The 24184-nt window shown below is 45.7% G+C and overlaps 1 protein-coding gene across 2 annotated transcripts in view; it reads left to right on the plus strand.

Moving 5' to 3' along the window:
- The window catches only part of wwc1 (WW and C2 domain containing 1), a 197511-nt gene that overhangs the window by 94171 nt on the left and 79156 nt on the right, over nucleotides 1–24184 (plus strand). For both annotated transcript variants that reach the window (XM_070878102.1, XM_070878103.1), the window contains 3 exons: nucleotides 1845–2087; nucleotides 3139–3228; nucleotides 3565–4247. In XM_070878102.1, coding sequence (XP_070734203.1) covers nucleotides 1845–2087; nucleotides 3139–3228; nucleotides 3565–4247 — 1016 coding nt within the window. The remainder of the gene's footprint in view (nucleotides 1–1844; nucleotides 2088–3138; nucleotides 3229–3564; nucleotides 4248–24184) is intronic.

The raw sequence follows: 24184 nt of genomic DNA on the forward strand, positions 1-24184 counted from the left end.
AAGAGCTAGTGTCCCAGCACTGAGCCCTGCGGCACTCCACTAGTCACTGCCTGCCATTCTGAAAAGGACCCTTTTATCCCAACTCTCTGCTTCCTGTCTGCCAAACAGTTCTCTATCCACGTCAGTACATTACCCCCAATACCATGCGCTTTGATTTTGCACACCAATCCCTTTTGTGGGACCTTGTCAAAAGCCTTTTGAAAGTCCAAATACACCCCATCCACTGGTTCTCCCTTGTCCACTCTACTAGTTATATCCTCAAAAAATTCCAGAAGATTCGTCAAGCATGATTTCCTTTTCATAAATCCATGCTGACTTGGTCCAATCCTGTCACTGCTTTCCAAATGTGCTGTTATTTCATCCTTAACGATTGATTCCAACATTTTCCCACTACTGATGTCAGGCTAACCGGTCTATAATTACCTGTTTTCTCTCTCCCTCCCTTTCTTAAAAAGTGGTGTTACATTCGCTACCCTCCAGTCCATAGGGACTGATCCAGAGTCAATAGACTGTTGGATGCATTGGTGATCATTTTCCACTATTTCTAGGGCCACTTCCTTAAGTACTCTGGGATGCAGACTATCAGGCCCCGGGAATTTATCAGCCTTCAATCCCATCAATTTCCCTAACACAATTTCCCGCCTAATAAGGATATCCTTCAGTTCCTCCTTCTCACTAGACCTACTGTCCCCTAGTACAATTGGAAGGTTATTTGTGTCTTCCTTCGTGAAGACAGAACCAAAGTATTTGTTCAATTGGTCTGCCATTTCTTTGTTCCCCATTATAACTTCACCTGAATCCGACCGCAAGGTTCCTACGTTTGTCTTCACTAATCTTTTTCTCTTCACATATTTATAGAAGCTTTTGCAGTCAGTTTTTTTTGTTCCCTGCAAGCTTCCTCTCGTACTCTATTTTCCCCCTCTTAATTAGTCTTCCTCTATTGAATTCTAAATTTCTCCCAGTCATCAGATTTGTTGCTTTTTCTAGCCAAATTATATGCCTCTTCCTTGGCTTTAACACTATCCTTAATTTCCCTTGTTAGCCATGTTCTGTGATAGAATACATTTTATCAACTCCCTGAAATGTTAATCTATTGCAACAGTTGTTGAAGCAGTTAGCCATAATGGGCAAAGTGACATCCAAGGTCCAGGAGGGCAATGTTTTGACTTTGTGCAATTGTGTAAAGGGGTGATAATGAATCGGCAGCCCATTTTCCAACACTCCCGATTTTTATTTCCATTGAAGTCAATGAAAATAAAAATCAGGAAAATGTAAAACGGGATATTGATTTGGTATCACCCATTTTAAATTAGCTCAGTCAAAATTACCCACATGTTTTTAAAATAAATTTGCCAAAATGAATAAATTTAAATTGACATCATGTAAATCGGTCTCGGTTCACAAACAATTTTGCAGCTTATCTTTGGCTGATTTATCTAAATTTGTCAGTTAAGCACAGGAATGTGTCCGGTAACTGATACAATTCTGGATTCATTCTTGAAATTGGGCCTTGTTTGTTACAAATCAGCTTGTCAGCTTCATAATCCCTAGCTTCAGATAGAAAGATGTTACAAGGAATTTTCCATAGTTGTAAGTTCAGTATGGTTATGTAGGCTTTCAGCCATGACTAGTTTTGTAAAATTATTAACAACTCTACAAATGTTAATTTTTCACCCCAGAGTTAAATGTGAAATTATGTCCGTATCTAGCAATTGTATGTTCTTGCCCTTTTCTGGTCAAATTTGAACAGTAGGCTACAGGACTATCGCCGGGATCATAACTGTACGATGATTATCTGCCATTTTGTTTTTTCCAGTAATCAGTGATTTTTGTTTTATTGACAGGATTTCAAATATCAAGATTGAACTGTCTAAGCTTACCAGCGAGGCATGGCCTGGTGTATTGGATGCAGAACGAGATAGGCTGATACTGATTAATGAAAAAGAAGAACTGTTAAAGGAACTGCAGTTTATAAACCCTCGTAAATGGGCACACAGTGAGGTAGAGCGCCTGGAGATGGAAAGGAAGCGATTGGCAGAAGACCTTCAGGCAGCAAGGGACACACAAAGCAAAGCACTGACAGAAAGGTTTGTGACTCACCTTATTGAGATAGTTGCAGTGTTGTAAACAACTGCTGAAAAGATACATTTTATAATTTATGGATATGCAAGAAAAATAATTAGTATTTGTGTATTGCAAGGGGAAATTGACTTGATCTCAGTACAGTAAGTACAGGAAAATTTGGCAATGGTAGAAACAAGTTGATGACATATCTTGAATTACCCAAGAACTGTTGCTGTGTTATTTGTCAATAATGAGGACCCATTACTTGCAATCCTTTAAAGATGACCACGAGGAATCCATTTAAAGCAAAGCTTTTCCAGTTTTGGCATATAAATGGCCATTGTTTTGGATTATTATTATTCTGATAGTCCCAGAATAAGGGGTTGTCCATTTAAAATAGAAATGAAAGGAATTTCTTCTCTGAGTGTTGTGAATCTTTGGAATTCTCTAACCCCCAGAGAGCTGTGGAGGTTGGGTTATTGAATATATTTAAGGTGGAAATAGATGGATTTTTAAGAGATAAGGGGGTCAAAGGTTATGGGGAGAGGGCAGGGAAGTGGAGTTGAGGCCAAGATCAGATCAGCCATGATCTTCTTGAATGGCGGAGCAGGCTCGAGGTGCCAGATGGCCTCCTACTGCTCCTATTTCTTATGTTCTTATCTTTAATATCTGGCAAAATAAAGCTGTTATTTACTTTGAGAATGTATTTGCACTGTTTAACATTATAATACTGAGAGGTGATTATGGAGCCAGAAATATGATAATATAGCTCCAAAACTCATTGATTAAGGAGTTGAAAACGGAAGAGAACTGGATAAGAATACCTGTACCAGCATGGACCTGTTGGACCGGATGGCCTGTGTGTGTGCTGTAATTACTATGTAATATATTCATTCTTGTTTGTACATGAGCTATAAACTAATTATTTTTTGTCTGTGTTTTTGTAAATGCTTTGTAAGAATTTGGTTTAATGTAGTAATTTACAGTAAATGCTTGCACATCAATCTGCTGTTAATGGAGGAAAATAATTTTTTACTGCTTTCTTACTTGGTGATAATAGTATGTGTTCTACAGATTAAAGATGCATAGCAGGAGAAACAACTTGTTGAGGGAGTTAGAAGAAGCAACACGCTTAGCCTCAACATTGCACTCACAACTACAAAGGTGAGTTATTTTGTGACTGTTCGGACAGGTTAATTGTTGAAATAATGTGGGTGTTGAAGAATCTTGCCAAGTATAGTTCATGCATTTACTTTTTAAGATTCTGTGTTTGGCTAGTTCTTTTATAAGTTAATTGGATCTATGCTCTTAGCATTTTCATATAACATTTTAGGGGTAATTGTTATATAGTCCATATATTGTTATATAGTAAAATGAGCAAAATGCTTGTTTCCCACGTGCTCTTATTTTAATTCAGTAAAAATTGTTTTGTATTTTTGCAGTTAGTCAAAATTACTGTATTGCAATATTTCACATCAATAATTGTATTATTTGTTTTAGCCTCTCAACCAGCACACTTTCACTTTCATCTGGTAGCAGCAAAGGGTCATTGACATCCAGCCGTGGATCTCTTGCTGCGTCCAGCCTAGGATCTTCAAGCTCTGTTAGCTTTACTGACCTGTACTATGATCATCCGGAACAGACAGTAGACTTCGACTACCAGTATAAACTAGATATCTTGCTTCAAGAGGGCACGACAGGCAGTAGACCTGCAGGCTCCATAACCACCATTCATGAAAACGAAGTGGTCAATTCTTGTAATGGTTCCTCTTACATAGACACTTGTGGAACCTCAAGCAAGATTCACACACGGAGATCTTTGTCTGAAACTCCCAAGTCTCTGACTTCGTTGTCACCGAGGTCTTCCTTATCCTCTTTATCTCCACCTAGTTCTCCTGTGGTTATAGACACTCACTTTTTGGTATCTTCGGGGGAATCCCTTTTAAACCATGCCAGCACAAACTTTGAAGATACAGAACTGCCTGTTAATATTGCTAACTTTGGTTTACACACTGAAGATGATGACCAGATTCCTTCACGATCTATACCACCAGATAAGGTTTTGTCGCCCTGCTTAAACTTGGAATCCAAGAACCTATCTGAAACTGGACCTTTTAGCAATTCACCAAAAGTACTGAGTAAAGAGTCTGGGATTTCTACGAAAACTGATGAAAGAATAGAAGGTAAGGCATATGACCTAATTTAAATAAGTACCATGTCAGTTGAACTTTTAAGTGAGGTTCAAATGTTTGGCTACCAAATGTACATTTTTTGGAATGATTTATTCTGCACTGTTTGTTATCTGCAGCACAGTTTTTTTTTAAAGTGAATGGTTTTTGATATATTGCTACAAGCAGACAAGTGTAAAAAAAATTCAGCAGCCATTTCTTGTAAGCAATCACACATGCCAAGTAGTTTGGCAGGTCTCATGACAGCAATCCAGTTTATCCCCCACTGTTGATGTGATGCAAAGAACTCAGACTGAGAGATTACATATTTGGGTGGAAACCAAGTATTTATTGGTTTGGTACATGAAGAATACTTGGCTCAGCACTAATTAAAAATCAATTTGAGGCTTGTATCATGTTCCAAAATAATAAGGGGTCTGAATTTTCCATTTTTGTCTGAATATGCTGAAGATGTTGTGATATTTCAAAGCTTGATATAATTGAATCCATAAACTTATTTCCAGTTGGCTACAGAATATTAAGTTTGCTTCGTAAATTTAAAATTGGGATCCCGTTGTAAATGATACTGTGAACTATTACCATACGTAACAGCAATTCATCAATTATTTTGAACGTTTGTGCCCACAGCACAGTTAGTTGCATATTGTATTTGTTTCATGCAAGATTTTACTCCTATCAGGATGCTGCCCATGGGATTCTCCTATCCTCACATGATATAATGGTCACACCCTGCCTTGAGGACATCAATTGTTTTTTCTTCTCAAGATGGAAAACTATCCTCCTGCATTCTGCAATGTTTTCCTTGCATTGTGCACTATTTCAGGGAATTTTTCCCCCATCTTGTTTTGAAATCTATGACTGGATTTTCGGTTCTGCTCATTTTGGGACGATAATGGTGGCAGGGTGGTAAAGTTTGCGCCCTGGAACAGTTTGCGCCTCAGTCAGCAAAATTCATCAGCTGGGCCTTGAATGGGGCGGAGCACTAAGGGAGGCGTTGCACTCCTTTCTTTATGGCGCTAGGCCGGAAAAATCCCAAGCTAAACAGCCGGCCTCGGAGCGCTGTCAAAAGAGGCCTCAGGGAAATTAAAAAATCTGGGGGGAAAAAGCACCAAAAACATTCCCAATAAATAATTCGTGTCACCATAACATAAATCGCAAAAAAATAAATAAAAAACACGCTTACCTGAGGTCGACATTACTTACCTCACTGCAGCCGCTACGGCTCAGACCGCTAGCTTTCACAAGCGGTTCAAACAAGACGCTCTACGGAGCGCTATGGATCGGGTAGCCAAAGATCAAGCCGGTGTCACCTCTTGCGGGCGGTAATGCTATGCACCCCATTGAAACCGGCACTAAAAGCTGGCTGCCCGCCCGGAAATGCTGATTGCTGCCCCTCCGGGGTGCCAACAGGGATGGCAGAAGACCAAAAATCCAGCCCCTAGTGTCGTTGGGCCTTTTTTAAAAACTTGATCATCTTATTTCTGTTGAATCTTTGTCAAATAAACAGTACAATCACTGATGAAACAGATTGATCAAATCAAATAATCTAGTGATTGCAGGCTTTTAAAATTGCCGATGATTGTTACCATTCATTGAAGTGCCTCCTCCAGGCAGAATATAGCATTCTGCTGATTTCAGTGGGTCTGTCATCGTACACCACTACAAATCTTTCACACAGCATAGCCCAGGACCATTCGAGGTACAACATGATGTTAAAGCTACATCAGGTGAGCTTCACAGTGGCTGAGAAATCTTTGTTCTGTTTTGGAGTCAGAGCTCTTTCTCCGATTCTGTGATTGGTAGGGTGTCATGCCTCAGGGCTTTAACAGTTAATTCCTTGGAACTTTATGCTCCTCCCCTCTCCCATTCCTCCCTCAATTCATTTCCTGCTGTTTCTGCTGGATGTTATCGTGCTCTGTGTCTTGATTACAGTGAAGTGGATGTTGTATCTGGCATATTGTGAGTGGCATAGTCCTATTTCTGTCAGTTAACCTTTTTCTTTTGCTTCTGATTGTGCTGGCGGTTTGGCACACTGGAGATTACTCATGTCCTTGAGGTTGCCTGGCAGAGGAATACTGGCAGGACTTAACTACCTGCTTGGCTGAGTCCCAGTATGATCCATCCCTCGGACTGACTTTTCATTTGGGACGTGGACGAAGCTGGTAAAGCCACATTTATTGCTCATCCTTGTTGCCTTGAGAAGGTGATGATGGGCCTTCTCCTAGAATCTCCTAGATTGCGTAAAATCATTTGGTGATTGTGCTCTGACAATTGTACTGGTTAGGGAATTGACGGCAACGATGAAGGAACGATGGAATATGTCCAAGTCAGAATGATATGTGACTTTTGATGGGAACTTGAGAGGTAATATTGGAAGTGATGGTGTTCTTATGAAATTTCTGTTCTTGTCATTCTCGGTTGTAGAAGTCGCAGGATAGAGAAGTGCTGTCAAAATAACCTTGATTTGCTGCAGTGCATCCTACCGATTCTATAGCCATAGTGCACCAGTGATGAAGGGGTGGTTAATGAGCACAGTAGCAGAGGCATCAAATGCACTGTTAAGTTCCATGAGTGTTGGTATGACGGCACCAGTCCAGACAATTGTTGAATATTCCATCATATTCCTGACTTGAACCTTGTAGATGGTGAATGGAGCTGAATAATGTGAAATCATCAGCTGATAGTTCCACTAATTAAACAGCTGATGATGGTTGTGATCATAAAATGGTAACAGCACGGAAGCAGGCCATTCGGCCTGTCGAGTCATTGCCGCCTCTATGCAAGAGCACCTCAGCTCGTCCCCCGCCCTTTCTCCGTAGCATTGCAAATGTTTTTCTTTCAGGTACTTATCCAACTCCCTTTTGAAAGCTGTGATTGAGTCTGCCTCCACCATCCTTTCTGGCAGTGCACTCCAGATCCTAACCACTCGCTGTGTAAAAAAGTTTTTTCTTGTTTCGCCTTTGGTTCTTTTGACAATCACCTTAAATCTGTGTCCTTTGGTTCTTGACCCTTCTGCCAATGGGAACAGTTTCTCTCTATCGTCTCTGTCCAGACTCCTCATGATTTTGAACACATCTACCAAATCTGCTCTCAATCTTCTCTGCTCTAAGGAGAACAACCTCAGCTTCTCCAGTCTATCCACATAACTGAAGTCCCTCATCCGTGTAATCATCGTTTTAAATCTTTTCTGCACCCTCTAAGGCCGTCACATCTTTCCTAAAGTGCAGTACCTAGAACTGGACACAATATTCCAGTTGAGGCCGAACCAGTGTTTTATACAGGTTCATCATAATATTCACACTTTTGCCCTCTATGTCTCTATTCATGAAGCCCAGGAACCCGTAAGCTTTTGTAACTGCTTTCTCAACCTGCCCTGCCACCTTCAACGATTTGTGCACATATACCCTTGTGTCTCTCTGTTCATGCACCCACTTTAGAATTGCACCCTTTCGTTTATATTTCCTCTTCATTCTTTCTACCAAAATATATCACTTCGCACTTTTCTGCATTAACTTTCATCTACCACATGTCCGTCCATTCCACCAGCCTGTTTATGTCCTCTTGAAGTCTATCACTATCTTCCTCATTGTTTATTATACTTCTAAGTTTTGAATCATCTGCAAATTTTGAAATTATGCTCTGTACACCCACATTCAAGTCATTAATATATATCAAGAAAAGCAGTGGCTCTAGTACCGACGTCTGGGGAACACCACTATACTTTCCTCCAGTCCGAAAAACAACCGTTCACCACTAATCTCTGTTTCCAATTTCGTATCCATGCTGCTCTGTCCCCTTCACTCCATGGGGTTTAACTTTGCTGGCAAGCCGAACGCCCCCTGGAAATCCATGTACACCACGTCACCCACACTGTCCTCATCAACCCTCTCTCTTACCTCATCAAAAAACTCGAATCAAGTTGGTTAAACAAGATTTGCCTTCAACAAATCCGTGCTGGCTTTCCTTAAATAATCCACACTTGTTAATTTTGTCCCTGATTATTGTTTCTAAAAGCTTCCCCACTACCGAGGTCAAACTGACTGGCCTGAAGCAGCAGTGTTTATCTTTACACCCTTTTTTGAATAAGGAAGTAACATTTGCAATTCTCCAGATCTCTGACACTACTCCTGTTTCTAAGGAGGATTGGAACATTATGGTCAGTATCTCTGCAATTTCTTCCTTCACTTCCCTTGGATGTATCCCATCCGGTCCTGGTGACTTATATATTCAAGTACAGTCAGCCTTCTTAGTACCTCGCCTTTATCAATTTTTTTTCCCATTCAGTATCTTCTTTACCATCTCCTTCACTATGTCTGTGGCAGCATCTTCCTTGGTGAAGAGAGATGCAAAGTATTCATATAGTACTTCAGCCAAGCTCTCTGCCTCCATGCATAGGTCTCCTTTTTAGTCCCTAATCGGCCCCACCCCTCCTCTTACTACCCGTTTACTATTTAAATGCCCGTAGAAGACTTTTGGATTACCTTTTATGTTGGCTGCCATTCTATTCTCATACCCTCTCTTTGCCCCTCTTATTTACTTTTTCACTTCTCCTCTGACCTTTCTATATTGAGCCTGATTCTCAGATGTATTCTCAACCTCACATCTGTCATACGCGTTCTTTTAGCTCTTCATCTTGCTCTCTATCTCTTTCGTCATCCAGGGAGCTCTGACTTTAGTTGCCCTACCTTTCCCCCTAGTGGGAATGTACCTCTATTGTACCCGAACTATTTCCTCTTTAAAGGCAGCCCATTGTTCCACTGCATTTTTGCCTGTGAATTTTGATTTGCCCGGGCCAGATCCGTTCTCATCCCACTGAAATTGACCTTCCTCTAATTAAGTATTTTTACTCTAGATTGCTCCCTGTCCTTTTTCATAGCTAATCTAAACCTTGTGATACATAAGAAATAAGAGCAGGAGTAGACCATTTGGCCCCTCTAGCCTGCTCACCATTCAATGAGATCATGGATGATCTCTTTTTCCTAAATATTCGCCGATTGACACTTGCTCCACTTGACCTACCTCATTCCCAAGAACCAGTTCCAGCAATGCCTCCTTCCTCTTTGGGCCAGGAACATACTGATCAAGAAAGTTCTCCTGAACACACTTCAGAAATTCTTCCCTCTCTCTGCCCTTTACACTATTGCTACTTCTTCTTAGGCACTCCCTCGGAATCGAGGATGACTTGCTTCCACATTAATGAGTTCTCGGGTGACTGAAGAGTCCAATGCGGGACCTACAGTCTCTCTCACAGGTGGGGCAGACGGTGGTTGGAGGGACGGGTGGGTGGGGTGCTTGGGTTATCATGCGCTCCTTCCGTTATTTCCGCTTGGCTTCCGCGTGCTCCTGGCGGAAAAACTTGGTGTTCGGCGCCTTCCTGGATGCTTCTCTTCCATTTTGAGCGGTCTTGGGCCAGGGATTCCCAGGTGTCGGTGGGGACGTTGCACTTTTTCAAGGAGGCTTTGAGGGTGTCCTTGAAGCATTTCCTCTGCCCTCCTGGGGCTCGCTTGCCATGTCGGAGCTCTGAGTAGAGCGTCTGTTTTGGGAGCCCAGTATCGGGCATGCGGACGATATGGCCCATCCATCGGAACTGATCGAGGGTGGTCAATGCTTCGATGCTAGGGATGTTGGCCTGAGTGAGAACACTGACGTTGGTACGCCTATCCTGCCAATGGAATTGCAATCCCTCGGAATCGAGGATGACTTGCTTCCACAGGTCCTGGTCTTCAAACACCCTCTTCCGAAGGCTGCACTGGCACACTGAAGGCGGTGTTGGACTTGGTCATCGACGTCTGCCCTTGTTGATAGTAGGCTCCTGAGGTATGGAAAATGGTGCACGTTGTCCAAGACCTCATCATGGATCTTGATAATCGAGGGGCAGTACTGTGTGGCAGGGGCAGGTTGGTAGAGGACCTTTGTCTTACGGATGTTTAGTGTAAGGCCCATACTCTCGTACGCTTCTGTGAAGGTATTGACGATGGTTTGGAGTTTGACCTCCGAATGTGCACAAGCACAAGCTTCGTCTGCGTACTGTAATTCAATGACAGAGGATGACCCTGGATCTGGACTGGAGGCGACAGAAGTTGAACAGTTTCCCATTTGTTCTGTAGATTAGTTTCACTCCAGCGGGGAGCTTATTGAGGGTGAGATGGAGCATTGCAGCAAGGAAGATCGAGAAAAACATTAGTGTGATGACACAGCCTTGCTTGGCCCCGGTCCGCACGTGTATTGGGTCTGTGGTGGATCCGTTGGTCAGGATCACTGTTTGCATGTTATCGTGAAGCAGGTGGAGGATCGTGACAAACCTTCGAGGGCAGCCAAATGTGAGGAAGACACTCCATAATCTCTCCTGGTTGACAGTGTCTAAGGCCTTTTTGAGATCAAAGACGGCCATGTACAGAGGCTGAAGGTGCTCCCAGCATTTTTCTTGAATTTGGCGCGCGGTGAAGATCATGTCCATTGTGCCCCTTAGTGGGCGGAATCCACATTGTGACTCTGGGAGGAACTCTTCAGCCACTGGGAGAAGGCGATTGAGGAGGATTCTTGCAATGACTTTCCCTATGGGAGAAAGCAGGGAAACTCCCCTGTAATTGCCGCAATCGGACTTGTCACCTTTCTTGAAGCTGGTCACATTTACAGCGTCTCCGAGATCCCCTGGCATGCTATCCTCCTTTCAAATAAGAGAAATGAGTTCATGGATTCACGCCAATGGTGCTTCTCCGCCATGCTTTAGTGCTTCAGTGGGGATTCCATCTGCTCCTGAGGCCTTGTTGTTTTTCAGTTGTCGGATGGCCTTTTCAACCTCATGCCGGGCTAGGGATTGTGCTGAGATGGTGGAGGGTAGCATGCTGCGGGATGGAGTCGAGGACACTGGCATCAAAGACCGTCTCGGTTAAGGGGATCTTTGAAGTTCTCCTTCCAGCTGGAACTGGAGTACCTTTCTATTCTTGGCCCTTAGGGGGGAGGACCTTGGATGCTTGGGCCGTAGGTGGTCTTGACTGCGCTAACGAATCCACGCATGTTGTAGTTGTCAGCTAGTTGCTGGATCTCCTATGCTTTTTCCACCCATCATTTGTTCTTTAGGTCGCGAGTTTTATGTTGGACCTCGGCCTTCAGACGTCGCTAGAGCTGCTTTCTTGCTCTCGAGTTGTGTTGCACTTTCCAGTTCAAGAATGCCTTGCGCTTACGGCTTATTAGCTCCTGCATCTCCTGGTCGTTCTCATCGAACCAGTGTTGATGTTTCCTGGTGGAGTGACCAAGCGTCTCTTCACAGGTGCTAATTATGGAGGCCTTGAGGGCAGACCAAGCACTGTGGACACTCTGCGTCTCTGGTTCATTGGAAGTCGTCAGGTTGGTTGTAAGGCGTTGGCTGAATAAGGCTTTCCTAGCAGGGTCATTGAGTGCTCCAGTGTTGATTTTCCTGCGGCAGCGTTTCTGTTGCCGCTGCTGTTTTGGGGCTATATTGATGGAAATGGCAAAGTGGATTAGGTGGTGGTCCATCCAGTCGTCAGCTCCTGTCATGGCGCGGGTGACGCGGACGTCCTTGCGGTCCCTTGCTCGGACGATGACGTCCAGCAGATGCCGGTGCTTGGGGCGAGGATGTTGCCATGAGGCCTAGTATTTGTCTCTCTGACGGAATAAGGTTATGAAAGACCATGCTCTAAGCATTTCATCAGGAGGAGGGTACCGTTGGAGTTCTGTGTGCAGATCTGGTAACCACATTACAGGAAAGATGTGATAGCACCGGAACGGGTGCAGAGGAGATTCACAAGAATGTTGCTTGGACTGGAGATTTCTGGCTATGAGGAAAGATTGGAGATGCTGGGTCTGTTTTCTTTGGAACAGAGGAGGCTGAGGGGAGACCAGATTGAGGTGTATAAAATTATGAGGGGCCTGGATAGAGTGGATAGGAAGGACCTGTTTCCTTTGGCAGACGGGGGGCATAGATATGAAGTAATTGGGGGGAGGTATAGAGGAGATATGAGGGGAAATTTCTTTACCCAGAGGGTGGTGGCGGTCTGGAACTCACTGCCTGAAAGGATGGTGGAGGTAGAAAGCCTCACCACGTTTAAAAAAATACTTGGATGTGCACTTAAAGTGCCGTAACTGATAGCGCTACGAACCAAGAGCTGGAAAATGGGATTAGGCTGGATAGCTCTTGGCTGGCCGACGAGGACACGATGGGCCGAAATGGCCTCCTTCTGAGCTGTGAATGTTTAATTCTATGACGGTAACATTTGCTGAACAATAGAGGAGATACTATCCAGGAATACGAGTAGCAGATGGAACCTGTTGCATATAGGTGTGGTTCCCAAAGGAGGTGAAGAAATTACCCTACAGCATGAAATTTGAGACAATGGAAGGAGTGCAGTACTTCCTTGTACTGCATGATAACAGGTACTGCATGATAACAGGTAACCAGGTGAAGGTTTGCTGTTATTGTCTTGGACACGACTATCTTGTAAGAAGCTGTCCAGACCTGTACTATTATAACATTGCTCGGAGCTGCAAGGCAGAAAGCTGTGGGGTGTGTCACAAGGGCCCCACCCGCTCTTGAGTGTGAGGCTGAAGGAAGCCCCTTGATTGACGAGGAGGTGGGAGAAGGAGCAGAAAGTGTGAGTGGAGTGGCCAGAGGAGCACAGCCAGTGAATGGAATGAAAAAAGAGCGCAGGAAGAGGCAGAAAATTTCAGAGCAGAGAACAGGATGGAGATTATGGAAAACATACTAAGTACATAGAAACATAGAAACATAGAAAATTGTGCAGGAGCAGGCCATTCAGCCCTTCTAGCCTGCACCGCCATTCAGTGAGTTCATGGCTGAACATGAAACTTCAGTACCCACTTCCTGCTTTCTCGCCATAACCCTTGATCCCCCGAGTAGTAAGGACTTCATCTAACTCCCTTTTGAATATATTTAGTGAATTGGCCTCAACTACTTTCTGTGGTAGAGAATTCCACAGGTTCACCACTCTCTGGGTGAAGAAGTTTCTCCTCATCTCGGTCCTAAATGGCTTACCCCTTATCCTCAGACTGTGACCCCTGGTTCTGGACTTCCCCAACATTGGGAACATTCTTTCTGCATCTAACCTGTCTAAACCCGTCAGAATTTTAAACGTTTCTATTAGGTCTCCTCTCATTCTTCTGAACTCCAGTGAATACAAGCCCAGTTGATCCAATCTTTCTTGATAGGTCAGTCCCGCCATCCCGGGAATCAGTCTGGTGAACCTTCGCTGCACTCCCTCAATAGCAAGAATGTCCTTCCTCAAGTTAGGAGACCAAAACTGTACACAATACTCCAGGTGTGGCCTCACCAAGGCCCTGTACAACTGTAGCAACACCTCCCTGCCCCTGTATTCAAATCCCCTCGCTATGAAGGCCAACATGCCATTTGCTTTCTTAACCGCCTGCTGTACCTGCATGCTCACCTTCAATGACTGATGTACCATGACACCCAGGTCTCGTTGCACCTTCCCTTTTCCTAATCTGTCACCATTCAGATAATAGTCTGTCTCTCTGTTTTTACCACCAAAGTGGATAACCTCACATTTATCCACATTATACTTCATCTGCCATGCATTTGCCCACTCACCTAACCTATCCAAGTCACTCTGCAGCCTAATAGCATCCTCCTTCCAGCTCACACTGCCACCCAACTTAGTATCATCCGCAAATTTGGAAAACGATGGAAAACGAAAAGGACAGCGGGGGACAGCATGGGTAAAGGGTAGATTCAAACCATAATACAGCTCTGCTATCCTTAAAGAATCGGGTGTCCGATTGAACATAAGAACATAAGAATTAGGAACAGGAGTAGGCCATCTAGCCTGCTCCGCCATTCAACAAGATCATGGCTGATCTGGCCGTGGACTCAGCTCCACTTACCCGCCCGCTCCCCATAACTCTTAATTCCCTTATTGGTTAAAAATCTATCTATCTGTGATTTGAATACATTCAATGAGCTAGCCTCAACTGCTTCCTTGGGCAGAGAATTCCACAGATTCACAACCGTCTGGGAGAAGAAATTCCTTCTCAACTCGGTTTTAAATTGGCTCCCCTGTATTTTGAGGCTGTGCCCTCTAGTTCTAGTCTCCCCTACCAGTGGAAACAACCTCTCTGCCTCTATCTTGTCTATCCCTTTCATTATTTTAAATGTTTCTATAAGATCACCCCTCATCCTTCTGAACTCCAACGAGTAAAGACCCAGTCTACTCAATCTATCATCATAAGGTAACCCCCTCATGTCCGGTATCAGCCTAGTGAATCGTCTCTGTACCCCCTCCAAAGCTAGTACATCCTTCCTTAAGTAAGGTGATCAAAACTGCACGCAGTACTCCAGGTGCTGCCTTACCAATACCCTGTACAGTTGCCACAGGACCTCCCTGCTTTTGTACTCCATCTCTCTCACAATGAAGGCCAACATTCCATTCGCCTTCCTGATTACCTGCTGCACCTGCAAACTAACTTTGGGATTGGTAGCTCAGTTGGGAGAGCGTTCGACTGAAAATATAAAGTTCCCTGGTTCAATCCCGCGGTTCAGCAATGTCTAATGATTTCGGGGGGCACGGTTTAATGTTTTTTGTTTGCTCCCAAAAGAGTTCATGCACAAGGACCCCCAGGTCCCTCTGCACCGCAGCATGCTGTAATTTCTCCCCATTCAAATAATAATCCCTTTTACTGTTTTTTTTTCCAAGGTGGATGACCTCACATTTTCCGACATTGTATTCCATCTGCCAAACCTTAGCTCATTTGCTTAACCTATCTCAATCTCTTTGCAGCCTCTCTGTGTCCTCTACACAACCTGCTTTCCCACTAATCTTTGTGTCATCTGCAAATTTTGTTACACTACACTCTGTCCCCTCTTCCAGGTCATCTATGTATATTGTGAACAGTTGTGGTCTCGGCACCGATCCCTGTGGCACACCACTAACCACCGATTTCCAACCCGAAAAGAACCCATTTATCCCGACTCTCTGCTTTCTGTTAGCCAGCCAGTTCTCAATCCATGCTAATACATTTCCTCTGACTTTGCGTACCTTTATCTTCTGCAGTAACCTTTTGTGTGGCACCTTATCGAAAGCAATTTGGAAATCTAAATACACCACATCCATCAGTACACCTCTATCCACCATGCTCGTTATATCCTCAAAGAATTTCAGTAAATTAGTTAAACATGAACGTGGTACTGCTAGTCAGAGTAGGAATCGCAGGATAGCTCAGATGAATACGTGGCTTGAGCAGTGGTGCAGCAGGGAGGGATTCAAATTCCTGGGGTATTGGAACCGGTTCTGGAGGAGGTGGGACCAGTACAAACCGGACGGTCTGCACCTGGGCAGGACCGGAACCAATGTCCTGGGGAGGGGTGTTTGCTAGTGCTGTTGGGGAGGAGTTAAACTAATATGGCAGGGTGATGGGAACTAATGCAGGGAGACAGAGGGAAACAAAATGGAGACAGAAGCAAAAGACAGAAAGGAGATGAGTAAAAGTGGAGGGCAGAGAAACCCAAGGCAAAAAACAAAAAGGGCCACTGTACAGCAAAATTCTAAAGGGTCAAAGTGTAATAAAAAGGCAAGCCTGAAATCTTGGTGCTACAATGCGAGGAGTATTCGGAACGCAGGAGAGGGCTCTGAGCTAGTTAGAGTGGGTGAGAGCTCAGATGAACAGGACCCCAAGAAAGAATGCAAAAGGCAGGAGGCAACAGAGCAGAGTAGCACTGGGGATGTGTAAACCACAAGGTGATGGAAAGGGACAATATGTATGAATATAAAGGGGCTGCAGGAGGGGTCAAAACTAAAAATCATGGTTTAAAAACTAGTATTAAAACACTCTACCTAAACGCATGCAGCATTCGAAATAAAGTAAATGAGCTGACGGCACAAATCATTACAAATGGGTATGATTTGGTGGCCATTAAAGAAACGTGGTTGCAGAGTGGCCAAGACTGGGAATTAAACATACAGGGATATCTGACAATTCGGAAAGATAGACAAGAAGGGAAAGGAGGTGAGGCAGGCCTGACCCTGGCCTTGCTTGACCCCCGTCTGCACGTGTATTGGGTCTGGTGATCCGTTGGTCAGGATCACAGCCAGTATATATTCAGATAGTTGTAGTCCCCCATTATCACTACTCTATAGTTCTTGCATCTCTCTGTAATTTCTCTGCAAATTTGCTCCTCATATTTTTCCCACAAGTTGGCGGTCTATAGAATACACCTACTGGTGTAATGGCATCTCTATTATTTCTTAACTCTAGCCATATCGATTCTGTTCTTGACCCCCTCCAAGACTTCTACTCTCTCCAGCACTGTAACATTCTCCTTCACCAATACTGCCACATCACCTCCTATCTTTCCTTTCCTGAACACCCCTAGGCCAAAATTGGTAGTGCCCCTTTTGGGAGCGGTAACCAAGGGGAGGTGAGACTTCCTGCCCCAGGTGCGGAAGTCCTGCCCTGGCAGCAAAATTGGGGTAACCTCACCAGAGAAGACGTGGAGCACAATGTCACGCACTCCACTTCCTCCTAGGGGCGGGACTGCGGAGCTAAGCATGGGAATTTTCTGGCACTACCGTTGGTGGGAGCACAGGACCCTCCACTTCCATTCAAGGAGAGGTCACGCTGCGAATTCTACAATGGGGCAAGGGGCACCAATTCATCACTGGGGAAGGGGTGCCCTAGCAGCAGCCCGGCACAGAAGCAATATCCTCTGTGATGTTGGTTGTGGAAACACTTAGCTCTGTCTATAGGCTGCTGCTTTTGTTATTTAGCATGTAGGTAGCCTTGTATTATAGTAGCTTCGCTAGTTTTGTACTTCATTCTAAGGTATACTCTTCTACACTCTGCTTTGAACCAGGGCTGGTCGCATCTTGCTTGATGGTGATCACGAAGTGAGGGATCTGCTTGACCATTAGCTTAGAGATTACGGTTGTACAGGTTGAACACCTCTTAGCCGGAACTCCCTTATTCGGCACCACCCCTCGTCCAGCACCATTTCTGGCCGCCAGGTGGCTCATGCGCAGAACTCGGCCGGTCAAAATCCTTCCATACCCCGTCTCAGAACATACATTAAAATAAAATATGTACATGGTACTCACCAATATAACCTTTCTCCTTAATGTTGGGCTTTCGGCTGCCTCCGCCTTGTCACCCTGCTGGAACTCATGCAGCCACAGTCCTCGAGGCCGGCCGCTCCTCCCCACAGTGCTCCCTCTGGCAGGGGTTGGACCGGCAGGCTGTTTCCTCAGGCTGGTCGTCCTCCACTCAGCACTCCCTCCGGGGACCGCGCAGACTCTTCGGGGCCCGCTTGGACTGCATCAACACTTTGTGGGCCGCTGGCCTCCTCTTTCCCTTCCGCACGCCCGCCCCCACCCCCCCCCCCCCCCCCCCCCGGGCCAGTGACCTCCCCTCATCTGACAAAACCCCTCGTCCGGCACAGGCCAGGTCCCAAGGGTGCCGGATGAGGGAGGTTCAATCTGTACACGGTCCTGCTACTGCTACTGTCCACGGCACCCTCAATTATATCCAATTTCAGGCTGCTAGATCTGTCACAGTTAGTACAGTGGCAGTGCTACACTACATAATGAATTTCCTCAAGAACTGCAGTGTTTGGAACAAATAGATTGGTGAGGACTCTTTCAATGCCAGGACAACCCAGAGCCTGCATATGATCACCTTCAATTCTGTCACAATGTAAAAGTGATTTTATTTTGTTTTAATGTTTTATGTTCTGTTCCAAACCTCATGCTTTATTTTCTCACTTGTGGGATTAGGGGGATCTCAATTCTGCGAGGAGGAATTCTTTACTAAATGATGTGAGTTGGATCTTTGCTTCAGAAAGTGGACATGACTTATGCCCATGGGAGGAGATGGCTGCACTCTGTTCAGAGTTGGGAGTGGAAAATTTCTGGGCATTTGGACCAATGTTTGTTTGTGATGTTGCTTTAAATCACTGAATTATGTGGAGGGAAAAGGGTTCAGAATCTGATATCTGTCCACTGGGGGTGGAAGGAGTAGGGCATCATTTGAATGCTTTCAAAAGTTGTGTGTGTCCTTGAGGAGAACCTGTAAAATAATGTTTTTTTAATTATTTGTTCATGAGATGTGAGCATCGCTGGCAAGGTCGCCATTTATTGCCCATCCCTAATTGCCTTTGAGAAGGTATTGGTGAACCGCGGCCTTGAACTGCAGAGGGCAGTTAAGAGTCAACCATATTGCTGTGGGTCTGGAGTCATATATAGGCTAGACCAAGTAAGGACAGCAGATTTCCTTCCCTAAAGGACATTAGTGAACCAGGTGAGTTTTTATGTCAATCCTGTAGTTTCAAAGTCACCATTGCTAGTTTTTTTTTACCAGTACTAGCTTTTTTTTTCCAGATTTATGTAATTAACTGAATTTTAAATTCCCTTGCTCCCTTGATGGGATTTGAACTCATGTCTCTAGTTCATTAGTCCTGGCCTCTGGCTTACCAGTAACCTACCCAGTGTGCTACTATAATCTATGTCCATTTGTTGGTGTGTTCACTTTTGATTTGGATTATCCCTTTAAATTGCGACCTACTAACTTTGGCCAGTAGTGCTTTTCCTTCACTGTCGTCCTATGGTTTTTCTTCGGGCTTCTTTCATTGTTCATTTACAATGTGAATTAAAAACAGCACATAATCCAGCCTGATACTTCACAGTGTCGTACTGAGGGAATGCTCCACTGTCGGAAGTGCTGTTAGAAACATAGAAAATAGGTGCAGGAATAGGCCATTCGGCCCTGCAAGCCTTCACCACCATTCAATAAGATCATGGCTGATCATTCACCTCAGTACCCCTTTCCTGCTTTCTCTCCATACCCCTTGATCCTTTTAGCCGTCAGGGCCATATCTAACTCCCTCTTGAATATTTCTAATGAACTGGCGTCAACAACTCTGCGGTAGAGAATTCCACAGGTTAACAACTCTGAGTGAAGAAGTTTCTCCTCATCTCGGTCCTAAATGGCTTACCCCTTATCCTTAGACTGTGACCCCTGGTTCTGGACTTCCCCAAAATCGGGAACATTCTTCCTGCATCTAACCTGTTCAGTCCCGTCAGAATTTTATATGTTTCAATGAGATCCCCTCTCTTTTAAACTCCAGTGAATACAGGCCCAATCGATCCAGTCTCTCCTCATACGTCAGTCCCACCATCCCGGGAATCAGTCTAGTGAACCTTCGCTGCACTCCCTCAATAGCAAGAACGTCCTTCCTCAGATTAGGAAACCAAAACTGTACACAATATTCCAGGTGGGGCCTCACCAAGGCCATGTACAACTGCAGGAAGACCTCCCGGCTCCTATACTCAAATTCCCTAGCTATGAAGGCCAACATGCCATTTGCCTTCTTCAACACCTGCTGTACCTGCATGCCAACTTTCAATGACTGATGTACCATGACACCCAGGTCTCGTTGCACCGCCCCTTTTCCTAATCTGCCGCCATTCAGATAATAATCTGCCTTCATGTTTTTGCCACCAAAGTGGATAACCTTACACTTATCCACATTATACTGCATCTGCCATGCATTTGCCCACTCACCTAACCTGTCCAAGTCACCCTGCAGCCTCTTAGCATCCTCCTCACAGCTCACACCACCACCCAGCTTAGTGTCGTCTGCAAACTTGGAGATATTACACTCAATTCCTTCATCTAAATCATTCATGTATATTGTGAATAGCTAGGGTCCCAGCACTGAGCCCTGCGGCATCTCACTAGTCACTGCCTGCCATTCTGAGAATCCCGACTCTCTGCTTCCTGTCTGCCAACCAGTTCTCTATCCACGTCAATACATTACCCCCAATACCATGTGCTTTAATTTTGCACACTAATCTCTTGTGTCGGACATTGTCAAAAGCCTTTTGAAAGTCCAAATATACCACATCCACTGGTTCTCCCTTGTCCACTCTACTAGTTACATCCTCAAAAAATTCTAGAAGATTTGTCAAGCATGTTTTCCCTTTCATAAATCCTGTCACTGCTTTCCAAATGCGCTGCTATTTCATCTTTAATAATTGATTCCAAGATTTTCCCCACTGCTAATGTTAGGCTAAAAAGTGGAATTACATTAGCTACCCTCCAGTCCATAGGAACTGATCCAGAGTCGATAGACTTTTGGAAAATGATCACCAATGCCTCCACTATTTCTAGGGCCACTTCCTTAAGTACTCTGGAATGCAGCCTTAAGTACTCTGGAATGCAGCCTATCAGGCCCTGGGGATTTATCGGCCTTCAATCTCATCAATTTCCCTAACACAATTTCCTGACTAATAAGGATTTCCTTCAGTTCCTCCTCCTCGCTAGATCCTCGGTCCCCTTGTATTTCCGGAAGGTTATATGTGTCTTCCTTTGTGAAGACAGAACCGAAGTATTTGTTCAGTTGGTCTGCCATTTCTTTGTTTCCCATTATAAATTCACCTGAATCCGACTGCAAGTGGACCTACGTTTGTCTTCACTAATCTTTTTCTCTTCACATATCTATAGAAGCTTTTGCAGTCAGTTTTTATGTTCCCAGCAAGCTTCCTCTCATACTCTTATTTTCCCCCTCCTAATTATACCCTTTGTCCTCCTCTGCTGAATTCTAAATTTCTCCCAGTCCTCCGGTTTGCTGGTTTTTCTGGCCAATTTATATGCCTCTTTCTTAGCCACGATTGAGCCACCTTCGTTGTTTTGTTTTTACTCCAGACAGGGATGTACAATTGTTGAAGTTTATCCATGTGATCTTTAAATGTTTGCCATTGCCTATCCACCGTCAACCCTTTAAGTATCATTTGGCAGTCTATTCTAGCCATTTCACGTCTCATATCATCGAAGTTACCTTTCCTTAACTTCAGGACCCTAGTCTCTGAATTAACTGTGTCACTCTCCATCTGAATAAAGAATTCTACCATATTATGGTCACTCTTCCCCAAGGGGCCTCAAGATTGGTAATTAGTCCTTTCTTATTACACATCACCCAGTCTAGGATGGCCAGCCCTCTAGTTGGTTCCTCGACATATTGGTCTAGAAAACCATCCCGAATACACTCCAGGCAATCCTCCTCCACCGTATTGCTACCACTTTGGTTAGCCCAATCTATATGTATATTAAAGTCGCCCATGATAACTGCTGCACCTTTATTGCACACATCCCTAATTTCTTTTGATGCTGTCCCCAACCTCACTACTACTGTTTGGTGCATCTGTATACAACTCCCACTAGCGTTTTCTGCCCTTTGGTATTCTGCAGCACTACAGATTCCACATCATCCAAGCTAATGTCCTTCCTTACTATTGTGTTAATTTCCTCTTTAACCAGCAACGCTACCCCACCTTTCTGTCTATCCTTCCTGAATGTTGAATACCCCTGGATGTTGAGTTCCCAGCCTTGGTCATCCTGGAGCCATGGCTCCGTAATCCCAATTGTACCATATTCCTTAATAGCTGCCTGCACAGTTAATTTGTCCACCTTATTATGAATACTCCTCGCATTGAGGCACTGAGCCTTCAGACGTGTTTTTTTAACACACTTTGTCCCTTTAGAAGTTTGCTGGAATGTGGCCCTTTTTGATTTTTGCCTTGGGTTTCTCTGCTCTCCACTGTTACTTTTCTTCTTTCTTTCGGATGACACATTAAACTATTAAACTGCCCTCTGCAGTGGATGTAAAAGATCCATGGCAGCATTCGAAGAAGAGCTGGGATGTTCGCTCCATGTCCTGGCCAATATTGATCCACTAACCAAGATCAGTCAAACAGATTCTGTGATAATTTATCTCACTGCTGTTTGTGGGACCGTGCTGTAACCAATTTTCAATAGCTTTTTGACTTGAAACTTGGTTGCTTTCCCTTGCACATACCATAGACTGATAGAAGTGTGATTTTTTTTCTTGAAATGGTTAAATTGACAATTGTTATAGTTCAATTAACGGTTTGCCACATTAACATTAGGTGCTGTCTGTTACACTCAATTAGTCATGTAATATTATGTTCACAAGGCCACGTACCGTGAGAATCTTGAGACTATTCTATGCAATAGATGTAGAAAGAAGGAAGGAAAAGGAACCTGCACTGTTCATCTATACGTCATGAGTCTCACTGCTCACTTTGTGCACACTATTGGAATGTTCATTGAATGTGGAAGCATGTTCGATTAGCTACTGTAGACTTTTCGGGGCCCGATTGGTGTTAACGGGGTGGTAACAGGTAGATTTGTCGCCCTCGTAATACTGGCGATTCCACTGGTTTTACTGGGCCCAAGTTTCGAACCGCGCCTAGAACGGCGCAGTCTGACCTGGATGCCCGTTTTTCGCGCCACAAAGTGCGCCTAAAAAAACCCTCCAGATTCTCCACCTCCCTGCAGGTCCTCTGGCCCTCAGCGCAGCAGGAGCTGTAGGAGGCGGAGCCAGGTTCCTGCGCTGAAAACAGTGCCGGGATCTCTGCACATGCACGCTACAGTGGGCGCGCATGTGCAGTAGCTCCAGGCGCCCAAAACTGTGGGAGGGGCCGAAGCACGCAGCCCCTAGCCCTGGCCGAATGGCCTCACTGGGGCTGTGTGAATAAGGCTCCTCCCACGGTCAGCTCCTGCTTCCTCCCGACCCGACTCGACTCCCACTTCCGGACCCGATACCGACCTGACTTCCCCCCAGACCCGACTCCCGCTCCCCGCCACCGGACCTGACACCAACCACGACCTGACTCCCGCTTCCCCCGCCCCCGGACTGGATCCGACCTGACCTCCCTCCTCCCGACCCGAACCGACCTCCCACCACCTCCCCGACCCGACCCAACGCCACCTACCTGTAAATCTGGTGCTGGGACGGGCCCCGCCCGAAGTCTCGGGCCCGGCCCGTTCAGTCTCCCCCCCCATCTCCTTTCCCCCCCATCTCCTTTCCCCCCCCCATCTCCTTTCCCCCCCCCATCTCCTTTCCCCCCCCCCCATCTCCTTTCCCCCCCCATCTCCTTTCCCCCCCCATCTCCTTTCCCCCCCCATCTCCTTTCCCCCCCCATCTCCTTTCCCCCCCCCCATCTCCTTTCCCCCCCCCCATCTCCTTTCCCCCCCCATCTCCTTTCCCCCCCCATCTCCTTCCCCCCCCCCATCTCCTTTCCCCCCCCATCTCCTTTCCCCCCCCATCTCCTTTCCCCCCCCATCTCCTTTCCCCCCCCCCCATCTCCTTCCCCCCCCATCTCCTTCCCCCCCCCATCTCCTTCCCCCCCCCCATCTCCTTTCCCCCCCCCATCTCCTTTCCCCCCCCATCTCCTTTCCCCCCCCATCTCCTTTCCCCCCCCATCTCCTTTCCCCCCCATCTCCTTTCCCCCCCCATCTCCTTTCCCCCCCATCTCCTTTCCCCCCCATCTCCTTTCCCCCCCATCTCCTTTCCCCCCCATCTCCTTTCCCCCCCATCTCCTTTCCCCCCCATCTCCTTTCCCCCCCCATCTCCTTTCCCCCCCCATCTCCTTTCCCCCCCCCCATCTCCTTTCCCCCCCCCATCTCCTTTCCCCCCCCCATCTCCTTTCCCCCCCCCATCTCCTTTCCCCCCCCATCTCCTTTCCCCCCCATCTCCTTTCCCCCCCATCTCCTTTCCCCCCCATCTCCTTTCCCCCCCATCTCCTTTCTCCCCCATCCCATCTCCTTTCCCCCCCATCCCATCTCCTTTTCCCCCCATCCCATCTCCTTTCCCCCCCATCCCATCTCCTTTCCCCCCCATCCCATCTCCTTTCCCCCCATCCCATCTCCTTTCCCCCCATCCCATCTCCTTTCCCCCCATCCCATCTCCTTTCCCCCCCATCCCATCTCCTTTCCCCCCATCCCATCTCCTTTCCCCCCCATCCCATCTCCTTTCCCCCCCATCCCATCTCCTTTCCCCCCCATCCCATCTCCTTTCCCCCCCATCCCATCTCCTTTCCCCCCCATCCCATCTCCTTTCCCCCCCATCCCATCTCCTTTCCCCC

The sequence above is a fragment of the Pristiophorus japonicus genome, chromosome 4 (genome assembly GCF_044704955.1).
Source record: "Pristiophorus japonicus isolate sPriJap1 chromosome 4, sPriJap1.hap1, whole genome shotgun sequence".
NCBI lineage: Eukaryota > Metazoa > Chordata > Chondrichthyes > Pristiophoridae > Pristiophorus > Pristiophorus japonicus.